This window comes from Schistocerca piceifrons, chromosome 7 (assembly GCF_021461385.2).
Source record: "Schistocerca piceifrons isolate TAMUIC-IGC-003096 chromosome 7, iqSchPice1.1, whole genome shotgun sequence".
Lineage (NCBI taxonomy): Eukaryota > Metazoa > Arthropoda > Insecta > Orthoptera > Acrididae > Schistocerca > Schistocerca piceifrons.
The window spans coordinates 521,277,480-521,301,411 of NC_060144.1; the positions used below are offsets into that span (position 1 = coordinate 521,277,480).

Below are 23,932 nucleotides of genomic sequence, written 5' to 3' on the forward strand. Positions count from 1 at the left end.
ATACGACCATCATTGGCACCAAGGCAGAAGCGACTCTCATCGCTGAAGACGACACGTCTCCATTCGTCCCTCCATTCACGCCTGTCGCGACACCACTGGAGGCGGGCTGCACGATGTTGGGGCGTGAGCGGAAGACGGCCTAACGGTGTGCGGGACCGTAGCCCAGCTTCATGGAGACTGGTTGCGAATGGTCCTCGCCGATACCCCAGGACCAACAGTGTCCCTAATTTGCTGGGAAGTGGCGGTGCGGTCCCCTACGGCACTGCGTAGGATCCTACGGTCTTGGCGTGCATCCGTGCGTCGCTGCGGTCCGGTCCCAGGTCGACGGGCACGTGCACCTTCCGCCGACCACTGGCGACAACATCGATGTACTGTGGAGACCTCACGCCCCACGTGTTGAGCAATTCGGCGGTACGTCCACCCGGCCTCCCGCATGCCCACTATACGCCCTCGCTCAAAGTCCGTCAACTGCACATACGGTTCACGTCCACGCTGTCGCGGCATGCTACCAGTGTTAAAGACTGCGATGGAGCTCCGTATGCCACGGCAAACTGGCTGACACTGACGGCGGCGGTGCACAAATGCTGCGCAGCTAGCGCCATTCGACGGCCAACACCGCGGTTCCTGGAGTGTCCGCTGTGCCGTGCGTGTGATCATTGCTTGTACAGCCCTCTCGCAGTGTCCGGAGCAAGTATGGTGGGTCTGACACACCGGTGTCAATGTGTTCTTTTTTCCATTTCCAGGAGTGTAGATGAAGACGAAATGGGAGATAGGATACTGCGTGAAGAGTTTGACAGAGCACAGAGACCTGATTCGAAACAAGGCCCCGGGAGTAGACAACATTCAATCACCCTACTAACGGCCTTGGCAGAGACAGTCCTGATAAAACTCTTCCACCTGGTGAGCAAGATGTATGGGACAGTCTAAATACCCTTAGACTTCAAGAAGAATATAATAATTACAATCCCAAAGAAAGCAAGTGTTCGACAGCTGTGAAAATTACCTAACTATCAGTTTAATAAGCCACGGCTGCATAATTTTAACACGAATTCTTTACAGACGAATGGAAAAACTGGTAGAAGCCCACCTCGGGGAAGATCAGTTTGGATTCCATAGAAATGTTGGAACACGTGAGGCAATACTGACCCTAGGACCTATCTTAGAAGGATTAAGGGAAGGTAAACCTACGTTTCCAGCATTTGTAGACATAGAGAAGGCTTTTGACAATGTTGACTGGAATACTCTCTTTCAAATTCTGAAGGTGGCAGGGGTAAAATACACGGAGCAGAAGGCTATTTACAATTTCTACAGAAAGCAGATGGCAGTCATAACAGTCGAGGGACATGAAAGAGAAGCAGTGGTTGGGAAGGGAGTGAGACAAGGTTGTAGCCTCTCCCCGATATTATTCAATCTGTATATTGAGCAAGCAGTGAAGGAAACAAAAGAAAAATTCGGTGTAGGTATTAAAATCCATGGAGAAGAAATAAAAACTTTGAGGTTCACCGATGACATTGTAATTCTGTCAGAGACAGCGAAGGACTTTGAAGAGCAGCTGAACGGAATGGACAGTGTCTTGAAAGGAGGATATAAGATGAACATCAACAAAAGTGAAACGAGGGTAATAGGAGGTAGTCGAATGAAGTCGGGTGATGCTGAGGGAATTAGATTAGGAAATGAGACACAAAGTAGTAGTTAAGGAGTTTTGCTATTTGGGGAGCAAAATAACTGATGATGGTCGAAGTAGAGAAGATATAAAATGTAGGCTGGTAATGGTAAGGAAAGCGTTTCTGAAGAAGAGAAATTTGTTAACATCGAGTATAGATTTTTAAGTGTCAGGAAGTAGTTTCTGAAAGTATTTGTATGGAGTGTAGCCGTGTATGGAAGTGAAACATGGACGATAAATAGTTCGGACAAGAAGAGAATATAAGCTTTCGAAATGTGGTGCTACAGAAGAATGCTGAAGATTAAATGGGTAGATCACATAACTAATGAGGAGGTAAGAATTGGGGAGAAGAGAAGTTTGTAGTACAACTTGACAAGAAGAAGGGACCGGTTGGTAGGAATATGTTCTGAGGCATCAAGGGATCACAAATTTAGCATTGGAGGGCAGCGTGGAGGGTAAAAATCGTAGAGGGAGACCAAGAGATGAATACACTAAGCAGATTCAGAAGGATGTGGGTTGCAGTAAGTACTGGGAGATGATGCTTGCACAGGTTAGAGTAGCATGGAGAGCTGCATCAAACCAGTCTCAGGACTGAAGACCGCAACAGCAACAACAACAAATACGTTCTGAGAAAAAGTGGAGCGTTACTTATTTGACGACCCTCTTAGTAGTAGTTCCAGTGAGGACTAAACACACGGGGTTAAACCCCTTGCTCGGAGAGGCGCCGCCCGTGAGCGCAGTCGGCTCGGCGCGGCTCGGCGCTGGCGCGAGGACATTGATCCTACAGCCGCCAGCCTGCCGGAAAATACCTCCTCCCACGCCGCGCTTCCTGCCCGCCCGTGGCCGGGCCAGCGCGCCGCAGCCAGCCCTGCCCGCACCACATCACGTCACGCCCTCACTACTCCGATTCTGCAGCTCGTATGCAGTCGCCACTGAATAAATACCGATTCGCTGTGTTTGCCGTAAGTAATTCGTGACCCACTCGGGAAAAGTATGCCGTTACCTTATTCCAATCCATTTTCTCCCCTATTCTCTAAGCATTAGGGAACTATTACGCCTGTTGAAGACATCAGACGCGCCAAATATCCTCAGCCTTCAAGAAGAAAATAGTAATCTAATTCCAAACAAAGCTCTGACACACATGAATAATGAAACTTCCGGGCAGATTAAAACTGTGTGCCGGACCGAGACTGGAACTCTGGACCCTTGCCTTTCGTGCGCAAGTGCTCTACCAACTGAGCTACCGAAGCACGACTCCGACCCCCCCTCAAAGCTCTACTTCCGCCAGTACCTCGTCTCCTACTTTCCAAACTTCACAGAAGCTCTCCTGCGAAACTTGCAGAACTAGCAGATGGTAGAGCACTTGCCCACGAAAAGCTAAGGACCCGAGTTCGAATCTCGGCCCGGCGCGCAGTTTTGAACTGCCACGAAGTTTCATATCGGCGCACACTCCGCTGCAGATTGAAAACTTCATTCTGGCATATGAATATTACCAGACTATCACTTTAATGAGTCATAACACTGAGAATTATTTACAGAGGAATAGAAGAGCTGGTAGATGTTGACACCGGAGAACTACAAGTTTGGGCTCCAGCGAAATTTATTAACAAGTGAAGCAAAATTCACCCTAAGAGTTTCTTAGGAGATAGGTTGGGGGGAATGGTAAACCTACGTTTATGGCATTTGTAAATTTAGAGAAATGCTTGTCGATGTCATCTGGTGTGTGTGTGTGTGTGTGTGTGTGTGTGTGTGGGGGGGGGGGGGGGGGCCTCAACTACGCGCGGTTATCAGCGTCTGTACGAAGTCTGAATCTTTTCCCTGTCCGATCTTGCCCCTTTCCCGAATGATGAAATGATGACAACACAAAACACCCAGTCCCCGGGTGAAGAAAATCCCCGATCCGGACGGGAATCCAACCCGGGATCCTATGATCGAGAAAAAGGCAACGCTAGCCTCTAGACCACGACAAATGCTTGTCGAGTGGAATACAGTGACATTTTGAAGGCGTGAGGCATAATACGCAAGGAGCGAAAGATTGTTTACAACTTTTAGCCCTACAGAAACCAAGCACTTGTTGACTAGGAAGAGAGTTGCAGCGCGTCGCCGATGTTTTTCAAACTGTAAGGGTGACCAAGGTGGGGGACTTAAAGGTGCAGAGAGAACAAATAAGAATTTTAAAGTTTGCCGGTGATATTTATTTATGTCAAGTGACTTGAAAGGGCTTTCGAGACCAGTTGGACGGAATGGATAGTGTCTTGGAAAGAGGTTGTTAGATATCAAAAGTCAAACAAAGATAATGAGTTTTAGTTGAATTAAACCAGGAGGTATGGAGGAAATTTTATTAAGATACTGGGAACAACAACAACAACAGCAAGTGACAACAAGGCCTGGTACAAGTCTTTCAATAGGATGCCAGTTGGTCGAGTTGCGAGTCCGTTAGCCAATGGCGCCCATTTTTCCCTGGGCGGTCATCCATCGGGTGTTACCAACGCGGTAACGCCGTTCGCTGTATTGGACACTAAAAACAGAGGAGTTCCGCTATTTGCGCAGCAAAATAACCGTTCTAGCAAGAAAAAACTTTTCTGGGAATCAGAAGTGAAAGTAACTTTAAGAATTCTTTTCTGAAGCTAAGTGTCTGGAGACTAGCCTTGTGCGCATGTAACGCGTCAAAGTCAGCAGCTGAAACAAGAAGAGAATAGAAGCTCTTGAAATGTCTTACTACAAAAGAATGCAGAGTATTAGATTGGTAGATCGAATAACTAATGAGGAGGTGCTGAATTGAATTTGGGAAAAGGAAGTAAATTGACGGAAATAAATGATCTGTTGACAGGACTCAATGACTCTACAAATCTGGTATATGTGTGTGTGTGTGTGTGTGTGTGTGTGGGGGGGGGGGGGGGGAGGGGGGGTTAAAATTGTAGAGGGAGACGAAGGGATGAATACAATAATCAAGTAGAACTAGGTATGTTGATGTTGCCTCAGAAGAGATGACGAAGCTTCTACGGGATGGAGTTGACCAGAATTAGCCCAATTCTTTTTAGTGTCAATGATTGTTTATTGAATCAGAGAGCAACGATTTTCACTTCAGCCCTTCTGAACATCAGGTTCTCTCCCAGTATTTTCTAAGGCAAATTGCACAAACAAAACTCAAAATCCACCAACTTTCTCGAAAGAACTATTCCCTGACACCTATATGGACCTTAACAAAACCACTTAACTAACGATTTGATAACGCAAGTACCCTCCCGCATGAACTTTTTTAGTCTCGCTGTTTCTAAACTGTTTACACCTAATTCCGAAACAAAGAACTCGCTCGACTGGCCAATTATACTACACACACACACACACACACACACACACACACACCTCGGATAGGACTCGAATACGCGAATCTGTTATATTATCGTCAATACTGATTTATCTCTGTGACGCATCAACATAAAACCACTGTGCCTCTATTGTCAGCACAAGAGCTAAGTAGAATGTTTGTCACAGCTGTGTGGCTCTGAATTTTTACGACAAATTAAGATTTGCATTTTCAAGTGGTTTTCGTGAAGTACAAATGTGCGGAAGCTATAGAAATTGCGAGTTGTTTGTAGCTGCCCTAGGTGTAAAATATCACAATGATTTTTTTATAGTACTGAAAAACTATGGTCGGTTTACATCTTTCAGACCTAAGATTCTTGGCTAGCATTCCAGCGGGGTCAGCACTGTTTCGAAGTTTCCTGCCAGGTTGTAATTATGTACCGGACTGGGGCTTTCCCGGAACCCTGCTATCGCGATTCGACTCCCCGTAGCAGCAATTTTGTTTTATTGGCTGTGTTCTGAGAAATTACCACAGGGGTTCAGTTCCATGCGGGGTAGATTTTCTCCGCTCGTGCCAGTGTGTTCTGTTGTCCTTACATTCATATCGGCGTAATCGACAGTCCACTCTTGAGCTGGCTGAATGGGCAACTTCCAAATGCCAATTAGACTACTTACCACAATAGCACGTACCTACTGATACGACACATTAAGATTTGATATGTTTGCTACGAAGTAAGGCAACAGATATAATAACCATTCTGTGAAAATAACCATTCTGTAAAAAGGTCAGAATTAGAAAATACCTACTGTGGGCTGGCAAGTAAATTAAAACTATTTTCAGAAAAATCACTAAGTTCCACTGACATTTGCTTCTACGAGTCAACACAACATTGCATAATGGCGACTGAACGTAACACGCATGCAGTTTCCTTCACAGCCACATGATTTAAGAATACTTCAACTTTGTGTGCTTCAGATTATGGCGCTCTGAAACCAAGTTGCTAATTTTGGCCTGATCTGCTACTGTGACGCGAAAAAAGAAATGACAAGTTATAAAGGGTGTACAAGGAAAATGGCACCATTTAGGGATATTACAGGAACGATTCCCCCCCCCCCCCACACACACACACAAAAAACCTAGTGAAATGGCCTCTAAAATGCACACCTCAAGAGCTATGGCATTTTTTTCAGTAGAAGAGATGAGTTTAATATTAGCCAAGATGAACAAGTGCTCATAGCTCGTAAGGTGTGTATTCTAGAGCCCATGATTACTAGACTTCTTGCTTCGAATTATCTTTCTTCTCGTATCCATGAGTACTTATCAGTCCTCGTCGGACATCACGAACATGTCTGTTTTGTTGATGAAACAATGTTAGGAACTGACTGGGTTCAGATGTATGCACAGGATTGGTACAATAGTATCACGATCAATTGAGAAACATTTTAACCTCGAACCACTTAACACTTTAAAAGCAGCTAACACCACAGAAACAATTTGCGTGTTTTATCTGCCTCCTGTGCCACATTTATTAATACCGTTTTTCCTCGAGTAGTTTGTTAACGAGAATTTATCTTCCTAATAAATCACCTGACACTCTTAACAAAGGCTTTTATTTCATTAGAAGTATAACGTTCTCAACATCGCACTTTGCCTCCCCACAATAGGCCATAGATTTGGTGTTCATGATGGAAGGCTGCCTCGCAGACACTAACATTTACAACTGATGTGGCCCACACTGTTCTGAAAGTGCCATAGTGAACATTACGACACAAATGGTATTTGCTTGTAAAATGCCTGCACATTGTCGGTACTAACATTGTGCACGTTGGTAATACTTGCCCAAACTATTAGGCCTCAAGCAGTTTAACAGTTTACCGTCACGCTAGTACAGCTTGCCGGAGCCCTACGGCTCAGACGAGGGCCTTGGCGCTGACCGGGTCTTGAACCCCTCCCTCTGCCCACCACGGCCAAGGTCGCGGAGCGAGCCGCAGTCGTGCCAGGCGATACTGGCGCCAGCCGGTGCTGACGCCGGCATCCGGATTACAGCTCGTTGACGCACGCCCCCTTCGGCCCAAAACCCGGCCAGCCAAACTGCTCCGCTCCAGAAACGGGCAATACGTCCCGAAAAGAGCAGGATTACGGGGGTCGTGCTTTCAGCTAGGTTCTCGACGACCGTTACTGTACGGTTCATAGATTTCACTATGGCACTTAAATTACACAGGCGAATATGCATACTTTTGGGTTCGAGGTATTAAATAACCCTCGTGTTCTTAGTGATAAATTCACGAAACTGGTGAACTTTAAAGCTGTGAAGCTTAACCTCAATAATCGTGGTATAGCATAATAAAACATTTACTTGTATGGACAATGAAAGAAGTAACTTCTTGCGCTAACTTAGCATACGGCGGCAACCGACGCTACGTCCATACTATTCCAGCTCTCGTGTGAACTTCACGCGACTGTTTAGTCTGCCTCGCACTCTAAAGTGTACACCTTGCAAATATTGCCCGTCCGCAAAGACATGGAATCGTGTGACGAGAAAGTACTAATAATAAGTCTAGCTGTGTCGCAGTCTTGTTGTTTGACAGATGAGTTTTGGAAGGAGAAGCGGTGTTTCAAACTCTTAGTTCGAACCTCACATCGAATTAAATGATAAATCGAAAACGTATTCGGAGTTTTGAAGAAGCAAATTAAAAGAGTAGAGTCCATCTGTAACTTCTTCAGTCGTCACTGGAAACACTGCGAATGAGTATTTTCGGCACTGGTGGCAATAGAAAATGCGATTGACCAAGCAAACTCGAGGACATGGAAGCAGAAGAAGACTGGATTTTCTTATTTTCCGGATATCCGTAGTAACAGTAGCAGTAGTAGTAGTAGTAGTAGTAGTAGTAGTTTGAAATTTGAAAATAAAAATTAATAAACTTACTGAAGAATATACATCAGAGTTCTGACTGATCCTTTGAGCAATAATACGGCATGTCATTGAAACTACAATAATATTTTTACTTTTTAGACAGATACCCTTAGACTATTCCTCCTGTATCAGTCAGATTCATTTAAGCTAACTCAATTATTCTTTTTCACGGAGTCCCTTGAACGTTAAGTGCGTTACAGTGGTACTTTGTAGTATGCTATGTATTAAACCGTTACACATTAAAATTTCTGCTGTTCTACTTAAGGACGGGGCTTGGGAAGAGACTGAACGCCTCTTTTCGAGCTATTCTGCATGATGTCTACGGGTGAAGTGTTGCAAGATATTTACACTAATAGTAATCATGTGTGAGCTGTACCCGCGTTTAGTTGGTAACCCCTCTTGTAGACACACTGCAATTACTCTTAGTCGCCCGTTTGCTCGATGCAATCGTTCAACTTACTCTATACACAGCCAATCCTACATATTCATGACACGAGTTCTTATACCTCACTACTGAAATGACACTACGCTTGTATATTTCGTGCAACAGCTACGCGTTCCTTTCCACAGTTGGTTGCTCAGTACCAGATAGCTATTTCATCGATGTCTTAACTGCGTATTGCTTTTATTTCATACACGTCAGAATTCCCGGTAATTTCATCTACGTAAAGCCTCAGTTTGTCGCTAATACTACACGCTAAGTAAATTAAACTTTACGACCCCATTACACTCCCTTCGAGCAAAGCACTGTACAAATGTTCTAGTTGCGAGGAAGCAAGATTAAACGGTATATACGTGGTAATCAATTTGAAGGCAGCCTAAAGCAGCTCTGGCGACCCCATTACACTCCCTTCGAGCAAAGCACTGTACAAATGTTCTAGTTGCGAGGAAGCAAGATTAAACGGTATATACGTGGTAATCAATTTGAAGGCAGCCTAAAGCAGCTCTGGTTAGATGAGAATGTCTAACTGCACCGATAACGTAAGACCATATCTCAGCCGAAAAAGTTCAGATACAAAATTTTATCAGCAATTTCGTGAAGAGAAAGATTTCCAAACGGTGAAAGTTAAGACATCATTCCCTATCAATGTTCTCTGCACTAATGAGACAAAAGTTCAATAATTTCTGCGACCTGTGTGTATACGCGCATAGTGAAACGGTACTCCCATATTCAGCCAACCTATGGTTGCTAAACGTAGCATGATTACTGCCTACTTAAGATTAATCCTTTTCTAGATATAGCTTGGTGACATTTATAAAGGGCTAGCTGTTCCTTCACAACTGAGTATTTTAATTCCTACGCAACTTAGAAGAACGTAGCGTCGCAGGAATCTTCATTACTCTCGCTTTAAAGATGAATGGTTGTGACAAATCCATCAAAACTAACATGTAAGTTCGGCGAATGTTTCTGACCATTTAATAAAGCATATGCATTTCAACAAAGCTGCCAGTCTTGATATTAACTGCGTCGCAGTTACTGTTGGGTACATTACAAAATGTAATTGTTACCTGAACAATAAGCTACGACGTACCGACACAAAACGGCACGTCCAACAATATTCCTAATTCAATAGTTGTTTTGCCTTACGGCTCACCTTGTAATTTCTAAATACATCACTCTACAAAACATTTAATTTACGTACACACATTATATCTTAGTATAGTTTTGATTGTTACATAATTATATGTTTGAAAGTGACTTTACGCCTCCCTTCCGGGTAATTATTTTAAGGGTTTACATTTACATTCGTGTTGTGCACCACACTAGAGGTAATGCTGGCAAAACAAGGGCTAGAAATTTCAAAAGATTTACTTTTGATCATTTATAAACCTTTATTTAGATCTTAACAGAGGAACACAACAATCCACATCAATATATGTGCAGGATTCTGGAAACAGAACATGTTTAGAATTTACCAAAAGTGACAAGCTTTCGTCGGGGGTTAAATTTGGCCAACATTTGTCGCAGGTGTAACATTTGATAGAATGTTCTGATGTAATTGTAATTTTATATCCTTTCTCGTCTGAATTGAATGCAGTATGTTAACTGTCTTATCGCTTCTTGGGAAAACAGAACTACAAATGAAAAGCAGAATATTGTACATGTCCTAGAGAACTTATTTAGTCAAACTGTTTCCGGCTTACAAGGCTATCAGACTAACTATAAATACTGATGCCGTACATCTAAGATGTCAATCACAATTAAAAATCATTGTTCATCACCTGTTTTGACAAAAGGCAGACCGGGGCTTCCGGTATGAAAACTATTCTGTAAACAAGGTTGCTCTGCAAATCACTGGAGCTGTGCATGTTGCTAATTTTTACGAAACAGGAAAATGAACTAACGTGTCAAGGAACATGTTCGAGTAGAAGACTTAAGGATAATGAGTAAGATACTGAGCAGTACAGGTCATAAAACCAGGAGAACGGATAATTACAACTTCCACTGCTGGAACAACCGCTCGACGTATACACAAATGTGATTCATCCTCTAAATTATTAATTTGTCGGTGGTTACAATAATTACATGCAATACGAACATATGACAATGTTTCTGTGAATAAGTTATTGACGACTGCTCAGATAGTTTCTGTGCGAGACTTACTATATTTTACACGAAGCTAAGATCTAATGATCTGTAATACCTCTAATTTGGCAGGCTTCTTAAGATTACTGATTTATCGAAGCCAGTGAAGCGAAATAGGGGTATCTGTGGAACGTAAGATAATTTTCTTCCGAAATAAAGTGGTTTGCCGGATTCCAGTAGTTAAAAGAACGGAACGTCGTAACAGAAGGTGAGTGGATATTGAAAACCAACAGCAGCACCAGAGATCGTAATGCTTACAGATAAGGGACCATAAAGCATACACGAGACTGAGGAAAGTACCAAGATTGGGGTTTTCCTTCCCATCAGCTGTCGGTAAGTGAAATCGAGACAGGAATGCAGGAAGGAACCAACCGTCTTTTTTTTTGCGGAGAATACAGGGTGATCAAAAAGTCAGTATAAATTTGAAGACTTAATAAACTACGGAATAATGTACATCGAGAGGTAAAAATTGACACATGCTTGGAATGACATAGGGTTTTATTAGAACAAAAAAAAAAAGTTCACTAAATGTCCGACAGATTGCGCTGGACAGCAAAACTGCTACCGTGACGGGTGAGAGGTACGCCGATATGTTACAGAATCGCATCATCCCCAGCCTGGCTGATAAACACCTGCTGGAACGTACGATGTTTATGCAGGATGGCGCTCCACCCCATATTGGTAGACGCGTGAAAGATCTCTTGCGCGCGTCGTTTGGTGGTGATCGTGTGCTCAGCCGCCACTTTCGTCATGCTTGGCCTCCCAGGTCCCCAGACCTCAGTCCGTGCGATTATTGGCTTTGGGGTTACCTGAAGTCTCAAGTGTATCGTGATCGACCGACATCTCTAGGGATGCTTAAAGCCAACATCCGACGCCAATGCCTCACCATAACTCCGGACATGCTTTATAGTGCTGTTCACAACATTATTCCTCGACTACAGCTATTGATGACGAATGATGGTGGATATAATGAGCATTTCCTGTAAAGGTCATTATCTTTGCTTTGTCTTACTTTGTTATGATAATTATTGCTATTCTGATCAGATGAAGCGCCATGTGTGACTTTTTTGAACGTTTATATTTTTTGGTTCTAATAAAACCCCATGTCATTCCAAGCATGAGTGTCAATTTGTACCTCTGTCTACAATATTCCGTGATTTATTGAGTTTTCGAATTTATACCGACTTTTTGATCACCCGGTATTTAAGGAATTAAGGTGGAAAATACTTAAGGAAATTAAGGTACACCAAAATCAGGATGGCCGAATCCATTTTCCCGAACGTACGACCTCGCTCGGTAGGTTCTGTACGATGTGTTTATGCAGTCGTGGAGGTCAGCCGATGGGACACACAGCAGAAGACTGCTCCGAACTGCGCCGACACGAATGCGGGCGCAGCCTACGTGTGGCACGGGCCGAGTTGAGCTACTGGGATCGGCGCGATGCAATCCTATCAGCGGACAGGATAGAGGCAATGAATCGACGCCGCGCTGTTGCCAAACACGCCGGCACGCTGGAGGCGGCGTCCAGGGCCCAGCAAAAGGCAGGTGGCGGATTCCTGGAACGGGGAAGATTAGGGCCTCGCAGTACGCGAAAACAAGTATGCACAGGGAGCGGGTGGGCTATCTGCGTGATAAGGGCCGGGGTCCGGGGGCAGGAAGTCTCGCACCCGCGACTCTGCGTTAACAGAATTCCTCCCACGTGTGCGCCACGGACGCGGTTTCTCCTCGCCGGCGGCCTTGACTGCGGAATAAAGGACCTGTCTGCGCCGGCCGGCTCCGCGGCCGGGAGCCAAACTAACCCACTGCATCTGACACACTGTCCGTGCCACAATATGTTGAGCACCACGCTGCAAATAATTTATGCTGGAACCCAAATAAAATCGCTGCTACACAAAAACTTCTGCTCAGACAATGATATACGTCTATATATATTCCCCATGGCAATTATCGGTTCCGAAAATATCACGTGAAATCTCTCAAGACATCCTGAAAGCCACGGATCAAGGTATATGCACTAATTCTTTATTTTCGAAAGGCATTTGACTTTGTACGCTTATTAACGAAAGTACTATCATATGCAGTTGTTGTGATCTGGCCCTGAGACTGGTTTGATGCAGCGCTCCTTGCTACTCTATCCTGTGCAAGCTGCTTCGTCTCCCAGTACTTACTGCAACCTACATCCTTCTGAATCTATTTAGTGTATTCATCTCTTGGTCTCCCTCTACTGGTCCCTTCTTCTAGTCAAGTTGTGCCACAAACTCCTCTTCTCCCCAATTCTGTTCAATACCTCCTCGTTAGTTATGTGATCTACCCATCTAATCTTCAGCATTCTTCTGTAGCACCACATTTCGAAAGCTATTCTCTTCTTGTCCAAACTATTTATTGTCCATGTTTCACTTCCATACATGGCTACACTTCATACAAATACTTTCAGAAACGACATCCTGACACTTAAATCAATATTCGATGTTAACAAATTTCTCTTCTTCAGAAACGCTTTCCTTGCCATTGCCAGTCTACATTTTATATCTCCTCTACTTCGACCATCATGAGTTATTTTGCTCCCCAAATAGCAAAACTCCTTTACTACTTTAAGTGTCTCATTTCCTAATTTAATTCCCTCAGCATCACCCGACTTGATTCGACTACATTCAATGATCCTCGTTTTGCTCTTATCAAGCGAAATTTCTTACTGCACTATTTCTTGGAAAGGGGGACGCAGGATGATCTTGGATGGAAAGTTTCAGACGAACTTCACTTGTGTTGCGACCCTTCTCGTTCGTGTTGTATATTAATGACCTTCCAGGCACTTAACAGTAACAACATTTCACCGGTGACAGTTTTACAATCATTCGCTTAAATCACTGCAATAACATTCACGGATTATTATAGGACTTCAAAGCGGTGCAAAATCAGTGGAATACTAGGAAAACGCCTGTCTACAAAGGAGATAGCGTACATGGTAATTGTGCGTCCCTAAGTCTATGGGGACCCGTACCAAATATGACTAATACGGGATGTTCACCAGTTTTATTTGATCAATATAGAATTACTACAACCTCTACGTAGATCTCGTGTACAGCTCGTACAGTCATGTTTACATATTCTTCCCGTACTCCGTGCACTTCACACTGGTTAGTAGATTATGGAGGTAAGTGCGTGTGGATTATTTCTCAGTCATTTATTTTTTCAGGTTGTAAATGTTTCGCAACAATGACAGAATTCGAACACTGGCGTTTTCTTTAAGATGATCCGTGAAGGGTGACCCTTCGTAGGAACGACAAATGAAAAACATCGAGAAAACGCACTTTATAGTTTCGAAAAGCTGTTGGCATAGGCTTTATCACAAGAAGAGTGCTGTACAGCAACAGACCGCAGTGTGCGAGATTAACGGCGCATCCACTGAATGCCGCCAAAAGCAAATGAGAACTTTCGCAGCGATATTTGCATATTTTAAAATAAAAGGCGCGAGCATATAACGATCTGGAATGCACATGTCCAGATCTAAAGAATTAACTGTACGACAAAGCATCGCATTACACGTAATGTCAGTGTGCGTATGATTTCCCTAAACCAGCAGCTATCCTTTTACTACGTAATTCTGATCACACGAAAGTTTTTATGCAATAAACATGTAAATAAAATATCGCACCAGGAAGCTCTGGATTAGCTAGAGTTATCTATAATAGAACTGTACCGGAAGATAGGTAGTAAATATCTGAAATGGAGGTCAATCAGGTATTTACAATCTGTTTCAAGTCTCATTAACATGTAAACTGCTGAAGAGGGCATATCAATCCCTACAATTATTGAAGGGTCAGCCAAACATTAAAGTATTTTTTATTATCAAAAATCCCGCAAAAGAAGACATCAGAATGGCAGGAGTAGAATACCTCTTAGAAACTTCTACACCCTTTAGTTACAGAATTTTGAATCTACATTGACGTATCGCCGTTTACGGCTAATTAAGGTATGGTGAAGAGGGAACATTGTCCACTATCTGTCAATGGATCTTAATAAATGTGCAAAGGGTGGTGCAAGTTAAATTCACTACATTAGTCAAAATTACCGGAAACATGCTGCAATACATCTGCGAGTACTGTTACACAAAGAAATTGACGATATTCAACAACAAGAGAATTTATTAACTGCCTTTGTTTTCAAATCAGTACAGCTCTGTCCAGATTCCTATGCCAACTTAAGTTATTAGCAGAATTATGTTAGGATATACGGAAAATTTATTTGAACCTTATGTCACTTTCTTTATGAAAGTTTGACATCATACAGGCCTGTGATGCGACATATCTGTAGTTATCTTACATTTTCTTTTTCGCCCAAAAGTGTTTTCAAGCACATTTAATAGCTCATGCTTGCTCTACGACAATGGAACCTTGACAAAGCTCCCAGGAACGTGTATCGCGGTCCTTCGGTGTTTGAGCAAGATAATTGAAAGAACTGCTTATAACGGTCTCACGGTTCACGTTTACATGGTCAGGCCGTACGTTCATTCCACTTTTTAATAACGATACGTCTGCGACGGCCAATTGTTTTGTATAATTTTCCAAATACAACGTATGCGGAAATGCTCTTCGCTTATCGTCAAACGCTTTCGATTTAGTACACGTACAAAATTCTCCAAAAGAACCTCTAGGAGCAATCTGCAATTTATTTGCTAACATCGCTGGACATTTTCTGCTACGAAGACTGCCTCACAACTGACGTTTGCTTATACAAGCCTGCATACAAACACGTGCAAGTGTGTACGTTCACGAGCTTGCATAACTCAAAATCTCAAGTCAAAAGCAGCTTTAACAGCGCAAATCTTATCCTACAGACGGTCGCGTACGCTTGCACCTGATGTACCTATTTTCAGTGGGATTTTTGAACATCTACTGCGTTCGAACGTACGAAATACTTCACCGAAACTATCACAACCAGTACTGGCGCAGAAAATTTCGTTGTTATCAAAAAACTGGATCTTAAATCACACGATGTAATGGCAGTTATCGTGATGGAATGTGAGGTTGCTATCATGTTTCTAAATTCGAAGGAGGGTTTTCACGCCTTTGCTGACAATCAGCTTCTAATGAGCATGGTCCCAATTGTGCGACTGGATTGGTTGTAATTGCCGGGAAGTCACCGAGAAAGTGATATCTGCGGTTCCGCATGGAAATGTTAGACGCCCCTGCCGCTCCAAATATACAGGAACTATTTACAACAATTTGAGCAGCTCTAATTTTTTGCAGGTGATGCTGTCACATTTGTATAACAAAGTCGTCAGAAGATAAGAACGAATTGCAAAACTATGGGGACAAGGTTTCTTGAAGACTGCCCATTCAACCAAATACCTGGAGCTTATCACTAACAACAAATTGGAACCATCACATAAAAAATGTACTGGGGAAGGCGAATCAAATTTTGCGTTTTACTGGTTGAAAGTGATGGTTCAAATGGCTCTGAGCACTACGGGACTTAACATCTGAGGTCATCAGTCACTTAGAACTACCAAAACCTAACAACTAACCTAAGGACATCACACACATCCATGCCCGAGGCAGGATTCAAACCTCCGACCGTAGCGGTCGCGTGGTTCCAGACGGTAGAAAGTGATAACGAATCTATTACATCTACATGACTACTCTGCAATTCACATTGAAGTGCTTGGCAGAGGGTTCATCGAACCACAAGCATACTATCTCTCTACCGTTCCACTCCCGAACAGCGGGCGGGAAAAACGAACACCTAAACCTTTCTGTTGGAGCTCTGATTTCTCTTATTTTGATGATCATTCCTACCTATGTAGGTTGGGCTCAACAAAATATTTTCGCATTCGGAAGAGAAAGTTGGTGACTGAAATTTCGTAAATAGATCTCGCCACGACGAAAAACGTCTTTGCTTTAATGACTTCCATCCCAACTCGCGTATCATATCTGCCACACTCTCCCCTATTACGTGATAATACAAAACGAGCTGCCCTTTCTTGCACCCTTTCGATGTCCTCCGTCAATCCCACCTGGTAAGGATCCCAAACCGCGCAGCAATATTCTAACAGAGGACGAACGAGTGTAGTGCACTTATTGCATCTTTTAAGTGTCCTGCCAATGAAACGCAACCTTTGGCTCGCCTTCCCCACAATATTATCTATGTGGTCTTTCCAACTGAAGTTGTTCGTAATTTTAACACCCAGGTACTTGGATGAATTGACAGCCTTGAGAATTGAACTATTTATCGAGTAATCGAATTCCAACTGATTTCTTTTGGAACTCATGTGGATCACCTCACTTTTCGTTATTTAGCGTCAACTGCCACCTGCCACACCATACAGCAATCTTTCCTAAATCGCTTTGCAACTGATACTGGTCTTCGGATGACCTTATTAGACGGCCTAGAGGGCCTCCACTACTGTGTCCATACCGCGCTATTTTGAAGATTCCCAGTTACCTTGCGCAAATGGGCACCGCAATAAAATTCGAGCTCGGACGGAATTTCAGTGTTTATTTGTCCCAAGTGCTACTCTAGAATTGTGGGGTCTCAACGTGGTTCAACGAACCGTCAGCCACACACTGACTTATGTGTAGAACTGTCATGTAAATGCTTCTCCGGCTTGCAGTTCGTAGGTGTATACGTCCACCTTTAGTATAGATTTAAGCCACTCATATTTGGTATTAACGACGTACGTGGAGATTGAGATGACTGGTTCGGCGACCTGAAAGGTCCTTTGAGACGAGAGGAACCCCGGTAGAGACGACGCGGCGGTAAACGGATGTCGGAACCCCCTCCACCGGGCACTAACACACAAAGAACCTGGCGCGCAGCGCGGGACGACAGGAAGAGAAGGTCCTACATAAGGGGCACAAGGAATAGGAAGACGAAAAAGGGAAAAAGGAGCGCCCGGAGGTCGGAACATCTGCTGCTTTGTTCGGGGGTCGCTCGGCGAGCCTAACCGAACAACGCCGGCCAGCTCGGGTATCGTGTGTGCCTGCTAGCAGGCCCGCTCTTCCGGCCATCTGCTCCTTTGTTGTCTGACAACGGGTGCCAGCCGGCCCTCCGACGCCAGGGTCGCCGTGGAAACTGACTGGTCAAGAGTACGTGGGACCTCGGAAGCTGTGGTGCAAGTGAGCCAGTGGCGTGGCCTTGACACAACCGAATTATTAACTTCGTTGTGGCTATTGCCGCCTAAAGTCAGTTATCCTACATCTATAACCATGTTTGTAACATTACGACATGAAGGAACAATTATCTGCATACAAGTTTTACCTGTATTGCGGGACCCGCGTCATATTACTTTCTACGTTCACGTGTTACATACTAAATGGCACTGCGTAGAAGATGGTACTGCGCAGAAGATTAACGGAGTGCGTCCTGATCTGGCGCACTGTTTACTTGAACCTGCAGTCAGTTCGTTGAAAGATCAGCAGGAACGCGCACGTCACGTTATTTCGTATAAATTCAGACGCACAACTGTGTGGAATCACTTCTGCAAGACATTCGGCCCTGCGCGTAGCACTAAGCAAAGAAATATAGGACCACTTACGGCTGAAAAGTTGCGTACACAAATCGGGGGATATCTTACGATGTCCACTACAAAAAGAAATGGTACTTCAATCACTAGTTCTGCCTTTGAACTTGTGGTGAATACACACGCTAGATACAATAAATTCATTAAGTTTTATGAAATTTGCTACCGTATTTCAGCTGCAGCAGGCTATACAGGTATGTCTAATTACATCTACCAAAGTAGCTGTTATTGTTAAGGTTAAACCATTATTATAATGTTCATTATAATGCAGTTTCGGTTGCGTACCCATTCTTAAGTGTAGATTATAATACGTTAAACAGACATGCTTGGTTTACAGACAGGTCACCTGTCTGCACCACTCAAGTAAGGGCACGTAACGCTTCATATTCTTCTTGTGAATGGTTACGCAGCCGGAACAATATTCGGTGCTGCCAGTTTCTATCGTTGCAAGGAATTGTGTGGATTACTTCGAGGCTTCAGAAGCCGACGACAGAGCTCGAGCATCGAACGAGATGTTTGTGTTTTATTGCGGCCATCGCAGAGTTGTACTAGCATACAGCGGTTGCCTCCTATCGCTCGCGAGTTTCGCTGAAAATAAGGAAGTTGTTCATTGCGCTCAATGGAGCGCAAGGTCGGCCGACGGCACCGCTAGCTGCGACCGAGTTTAGAAATTATGACATTACGTGACACGAAGAATCGTGTGGCTTCTAGCTATGTCTAACAATTCCGAGCTGATAGTCTTTGAAGCGAATAGCGTTGTCGATTTACTGCCTCGACGAATACGCCAGTCCATACCCAGAACGTTCGACAATTGAAAAAAAGAACAGGTCGTCGGGACGCGAACTGGGGACCTACCGCGGCGAGGCAGCGAGCAGACGGCGGCGGCGGCGATGACTGCTTTTGTTACGCAATGTGTCTCTGGTCTCGTGTGGCGGCCGTGGCGACCGGCCCGGTGCACCGGACGAGAGCGGAACAGAGAAAGTTGGCTGAACGCTTCCAAGGTCGGCGTCTGAGCGGACGGCGGGGAAGCTAGGTAGGGAGAGGAGAGGCGAACGCAGCAGACGGAGCTGCCCGCGCGACCACGTGGTCGCCGGCGCGCCGCCGCCACGCGGCTTCACCTACACCGAGGACCTCATCAACAGCTGATACCAGACTGTCACTGCAAGCTCATTAAGCGTACCCGATCGTCCCCTGTGATGAAGTGATCTAGCATTCGAGCTATTCGAGTGGCCTGAGGCTTAACCGATTTTCGACAATGAAAACCCTACCAAAACATCTTTTGTGTCACAAATCTGTGGGCGTTTGTACCCACAAAGATCCGTAACAAGCATATTTTCGAAGTGGAAACGTGGTAAGCAACCTCAAACACGAGCCGGCACCTGTATTGAAGAGTTTATTCCATAACATAGAAGCCAACAATGAGCGAAAAGACAAAATCCACATCCTCTGCGAATCACATTTAAGTACCTAGCAGAGGGTTCATCGAACCACCTTCACAATTCTCTATTATTCCAATCTCGTATAGCGCACGGAAAGAACGAACACCTGTATCTTTCCGTACGAGCTCATATTCCCAAGAAGCTTCGATGTTAAGAGTATGCAAGTCGCAATGAGCGGTACTCCTGTCAAAATAACATCCATCCGCGCCACCGTCATGAAAAACATTCCAAACAGACGAGAACGGAAAAATGATTTTAGTGACATGTATATCAATATAAACCGACACTGTTCTGCTTAGTTTTCTTCACGAAACAAGGCAATAGCAGAAAAAAATTTCAATTCGCTAAGTATACGAGGGATCCCATTAAAACTTTCCATTAACCACATTACGACGACATCGCTTCCTCTTTCGTGACCAAAGTAGCAATATTGTCATCCCAACTTACGTATTCAGTACGAAAGCTATAAACCACCTTTAGTGTCACGGTAATGACAAATTGTGGGGGCTAATGCAAAATGCTTGCATGTGACAGCTTTTTCAGACTGCAGTCGAAACTGCACTCCGCTAAGACCTACGTTTTAAATGGAACATCTACATGACACTAACATACCGTCCCGAACGTCTGAAAAACTTCCCATATATTTGTATCATGTGAAAAATTACGTTTCATTTATAGGCAACGCGGAAACTCAGAATGACTACTTCCAAATTGACACTGAAAAACCTTTTTATCATCGAAAGGAACAATCGAGGAAAAGTCTTTCAGCGCACTGCACAAAACTGATCTGCCTAGTCTAAAAGCTTCGCTACCCCAATGTAAACTACAGTGGAATGGGCAACTCTTCCGTTGGTACATCTAATTACTCGAATCAACTCTGACCTAATAGCTGGCAAGCAAAGTGTTGTATGCTGGGTGAAAAGGCAACATCATCGATACAAGTGTTGAGAAGTCACTGTCGGTATAAAAAAAGTCTACAAACAACTGCAATGGATATAAATAATTCGTTCGCTACTTTTGACCCATTTGTAACTCAAATGATACGCTCAAAAGTATTACATCCAAACTACGTGCTGACTAATGGACAACTTTGAAGACCAAGTATTCATCTCACTACTGCAAAATACCCCTCCACTCATGAAAGAGTCGTAATGCAGTTGTTGTGCACCAGGCAGTAACGGGTAGATATGAACCAAAATTGCTCATTCGAAAAGTAACCGGCAGTTCATGTTATACCACTTAACACTGGTAACAACCGCGGAAGTTGAGCAATATCCGTCAACCTAGTGGAAACTACCCAGCAACAATGGACATAGAGCAGATCTAGGCGGAATCGAGATGAAAGAACTGAGCGGAAAATATACCTTCCTACCGATTGAACTTTAACTCGTGCACGGCCACTACAGCAGATCTACGTCAAGGAAGATCACTCCCGCAGTCTGATCAGCATCTTGCTCTGGATTTGCCACAGTAATAGAGAAGTTAGGAGCAGGGCGGTGGCCTACCTTGTCTGCCAACAATTTCGGCGACGTGCTCCGAGCTGGGCACGGGCACGCACTCCGTCATGTTCTGCGACTTCTTGCCCGGCGGGCAGCGGGCGTCGTCGGGGAAGGCGGCGGCGGGCGGCGGCGGCGCCAGCAGATGGTGGTGCGCCGCGTCGGCGGCGGCGGCAGCGGCGGCGGCGGCTGCTGCGGCCACGGCCGCCGCCGTCGTCGAGGTGTCGGGGGCGGCGCCGCCCCCGCCGGGCCCTGCCCCCGCAGGGCCGCCCACCACTCCGGGCGGCGGCGACACGTCCGTCGTGAAGCCCAGCATCGACAGCTCAAAGGCCAGCTGCAGCGCCCGCTGGTCCTCGAGGCCGCCCGCGCCGCCGGCACCCCGGCCGCCTTCCATGTCCGAGAAGAGGCTAGCCGGCATCGCCGCACACTACTGCAGCTGCCGACCGGGTAACGGGGGCGTCGTCGGGAAGAGCTCGTTCGGCGTCCGGCGACACACTGCTGCTCGGTCGCGAGGGGAGTTCGGCAGTGGCCCTCCTCTCAAAGCACGGGGGTGCTCACCCCTTATTTCGATGACATGCACGTAGAAACAAAATCGCTCGCTCGGCAGCGAGAGAACGAAAAAATATACAGCACTTCCAGTCCGATTGCCTGTCACTCTCCTGTACAAAAATATAAATGCTCTGGCGCACCGCGTGTCGTGTCTCTCCTGTAGGTGCACCGGTCGCCCGTCTGTTTGTCGACAGCGTGCGAGGTCGAATGAACGTAGGAGTTGAGTGCGCCCCTACCCTGCGGTGGCGACGCAATGCGACTGTCCCGTCGCGGCCCGGCCGGCTGCGCAGCATGTGCTACAGTAGCGCCGCGGCGGCAAATTCGAAGCGCGCCTCGCCATTGGCGGTAGGCCGCTGCCACGTGACCCGGCCCGCGCACGCGCAATGCACCGCGCCGGCACCTGCCCCCTCCATTGCTGCGGGCCGCTGGACTCGCTTATGGGCGGCACTGCGTGAGCGTGGACCGGCTGCGGGAGGGGCGAGGAAGGGGAGAGGAGGAACCGACAGAGGGGGCGCTAGGGCCGGTGCTAAAATTACCGAGCCTGCAGACAAAGGAGGCCCGAACACGTGTTTTCTGTCGGTGTGCGTACGCGCCGTCTTCGGTGGACCCGGCGTTTTGTAAGAATTTCCTAGTAAATAGGTCGGAGGCTCGGATCCCCTGTTGCTGGCTGTGCAGCTGCTTCCTCCTCCTGCGGAAAAAAATATTTCTTTCGGGAGCCCACGGCAAAGCTGGACATATCCGTTCCGGTATTTTCGTCGGAGGCAGTTCTCTTCCGTTACGCAACCGAGAGCTAAGAGGAGAGAGACACGCACAACACTTTCACTTGTTAGTGTACGTTACTCCCCTTGACACACTCGCTGCTATGGGCGTTTGCTTTCTTCGATCTCCACGTGACCACTCAGATTTTTCACCACCGATAGTGCCCAGCGACGTACGGATAACACCATTGTTTCTTGTTACCTATTTTCACTACGTGTGTCAACTACGCTGTATATGGACGTAACGCTTTTTAGGTGTATGGAATGTAACGATTTCGTAAGCTCTCTCATAGGCAAAGCAGGTGCCAGACTTCTGGTAGAATACGAGGGAAATGCAGTGTACAGAGAGATTGCCTACTAATCACTTGTGCCGAAATGGCTTCGAAAGTGAACTGGCAGACACCAGAAGAGAAAGTCTACTTTAAAACGTTTCAAGAATCGTCTTTAAATGATTGCTTTGAGAATAAACCACAACCCACTACGTATCGCTGCTGCAGTGATTCTGAGGAGGTCATATGAATTACAGCGCGCACAGAGGCATTTCACACAGTCATTTCTATACGTGACAGGGACGGAAAGAAGCCCAAATAATGCACTTGACAGCGATTTGCAGAGTATGGCTGTACTAAAGTGTTAAGCGGTGGCACGATTTTAAATCCCCACGTAGAAGTTCGTGAATACATGGAACTTCCAAAGACCACAGGACAATGGCAAACACTTATCTCTCATGAGTCAATGATTGGGTCGCGGTTGAATGCGTAGTACGAATTGTTGCGCACTGTATATCGTATGAAAGCATTTTCCATTTTACACGTCCCCGGTGCCAACAGTTTTAATAACTGAGTATCTCCTCTTTCCGTACAAAATCACTGAATCTGCGCCTATTGAGACATAGTCGCATGAACTTTCCGAAATAAATACTACTCTTTCCCACTTCTGCGCGATCTAATCCGGTATTTAACACCAGGAAATAAGAGTGATGTTGGAAGAGAACAAAGACATTCCTACAAATTAATTTTTGGTGTAGTTACAAATCAGTATTATTAAATTTATTTATTTATCAAATAATTTTTAAGCAGAATATTAAACGAAATACGAACAGTAACACGTGTAATTTACAAGTAGACATTTAAATATCAAATGCGTCGGTCATTGCCATCAGGAAGTCGTCGAAAGTCTACGGTAAGCTCAAAAATGGTTCAATTGGTTCTGAGCACTATGGAACTTAACATCTGAGGTCATCAGTCCCCTAGGACTGAGAACTACTTAAACCTAACCAACCTAAGGACATCACACACATCAATGCCCGAGGCAGGATTCGAACCTGCGACCGTAGCTGTCGCGCGGTTCCAGTGTGAAGCGCCTAGAACCGGCCGGCTCTACGGTAAGCCTCCGTAACAATGCGGCGAACGGTTTGCCTGGCTGTCCTGTAATCGCATTTTGGAGTGGAGTCTTTACCGCACCTAGGGACAGTGTCTGCGTTTCTGCAATGATTGGCGCGTATTCTGTTGCTCATTGTCCATGTTCTTTGCGAGTGATGGAAGACAGGATTTTCTTTTTCTACTGCAGGACATGTTTTGAGAGTCTGGATGTCAAGGTTTTGCCCTGTTTCATTTCTCATGAGTCGATTAGGTTGATTTGAGACGTGTGCATTTCCATAGCTTTTTTCTTTTTTTAATGGTTTTCTTGAATGAAGTTGG

At 45.1% G+C, this 23,932-nt stretch overlaps 1 protein-coding gene across 1 annotated transcript in view; it reads right to left on the reverse strand.

Annotated features, from left to right (window-relative positions):
- Positions 1 to 21,049, reverse strand: part of LOC124804812 (RNA-binding protein MEX3B) — a 136,950-nt gene extending 115,901 nt beyond the window's left edge. Inside the window, exon 1 of the mRNA XM_047265151.1 lies at positions 20,935 to 21,049. Within this exon, the coding sequence (XP_047121107.1) occupies positions 20,935 to 20,995 (61 nt within the window). The 5' untranslated portion in view covers positions 20,996 to 21,049. The remainder of the gene's footprint in view (positions 1 to 20,934) is intronic.
- Positions 21,050 to 23,932: the final 2,883 nt, after the last annotated feature.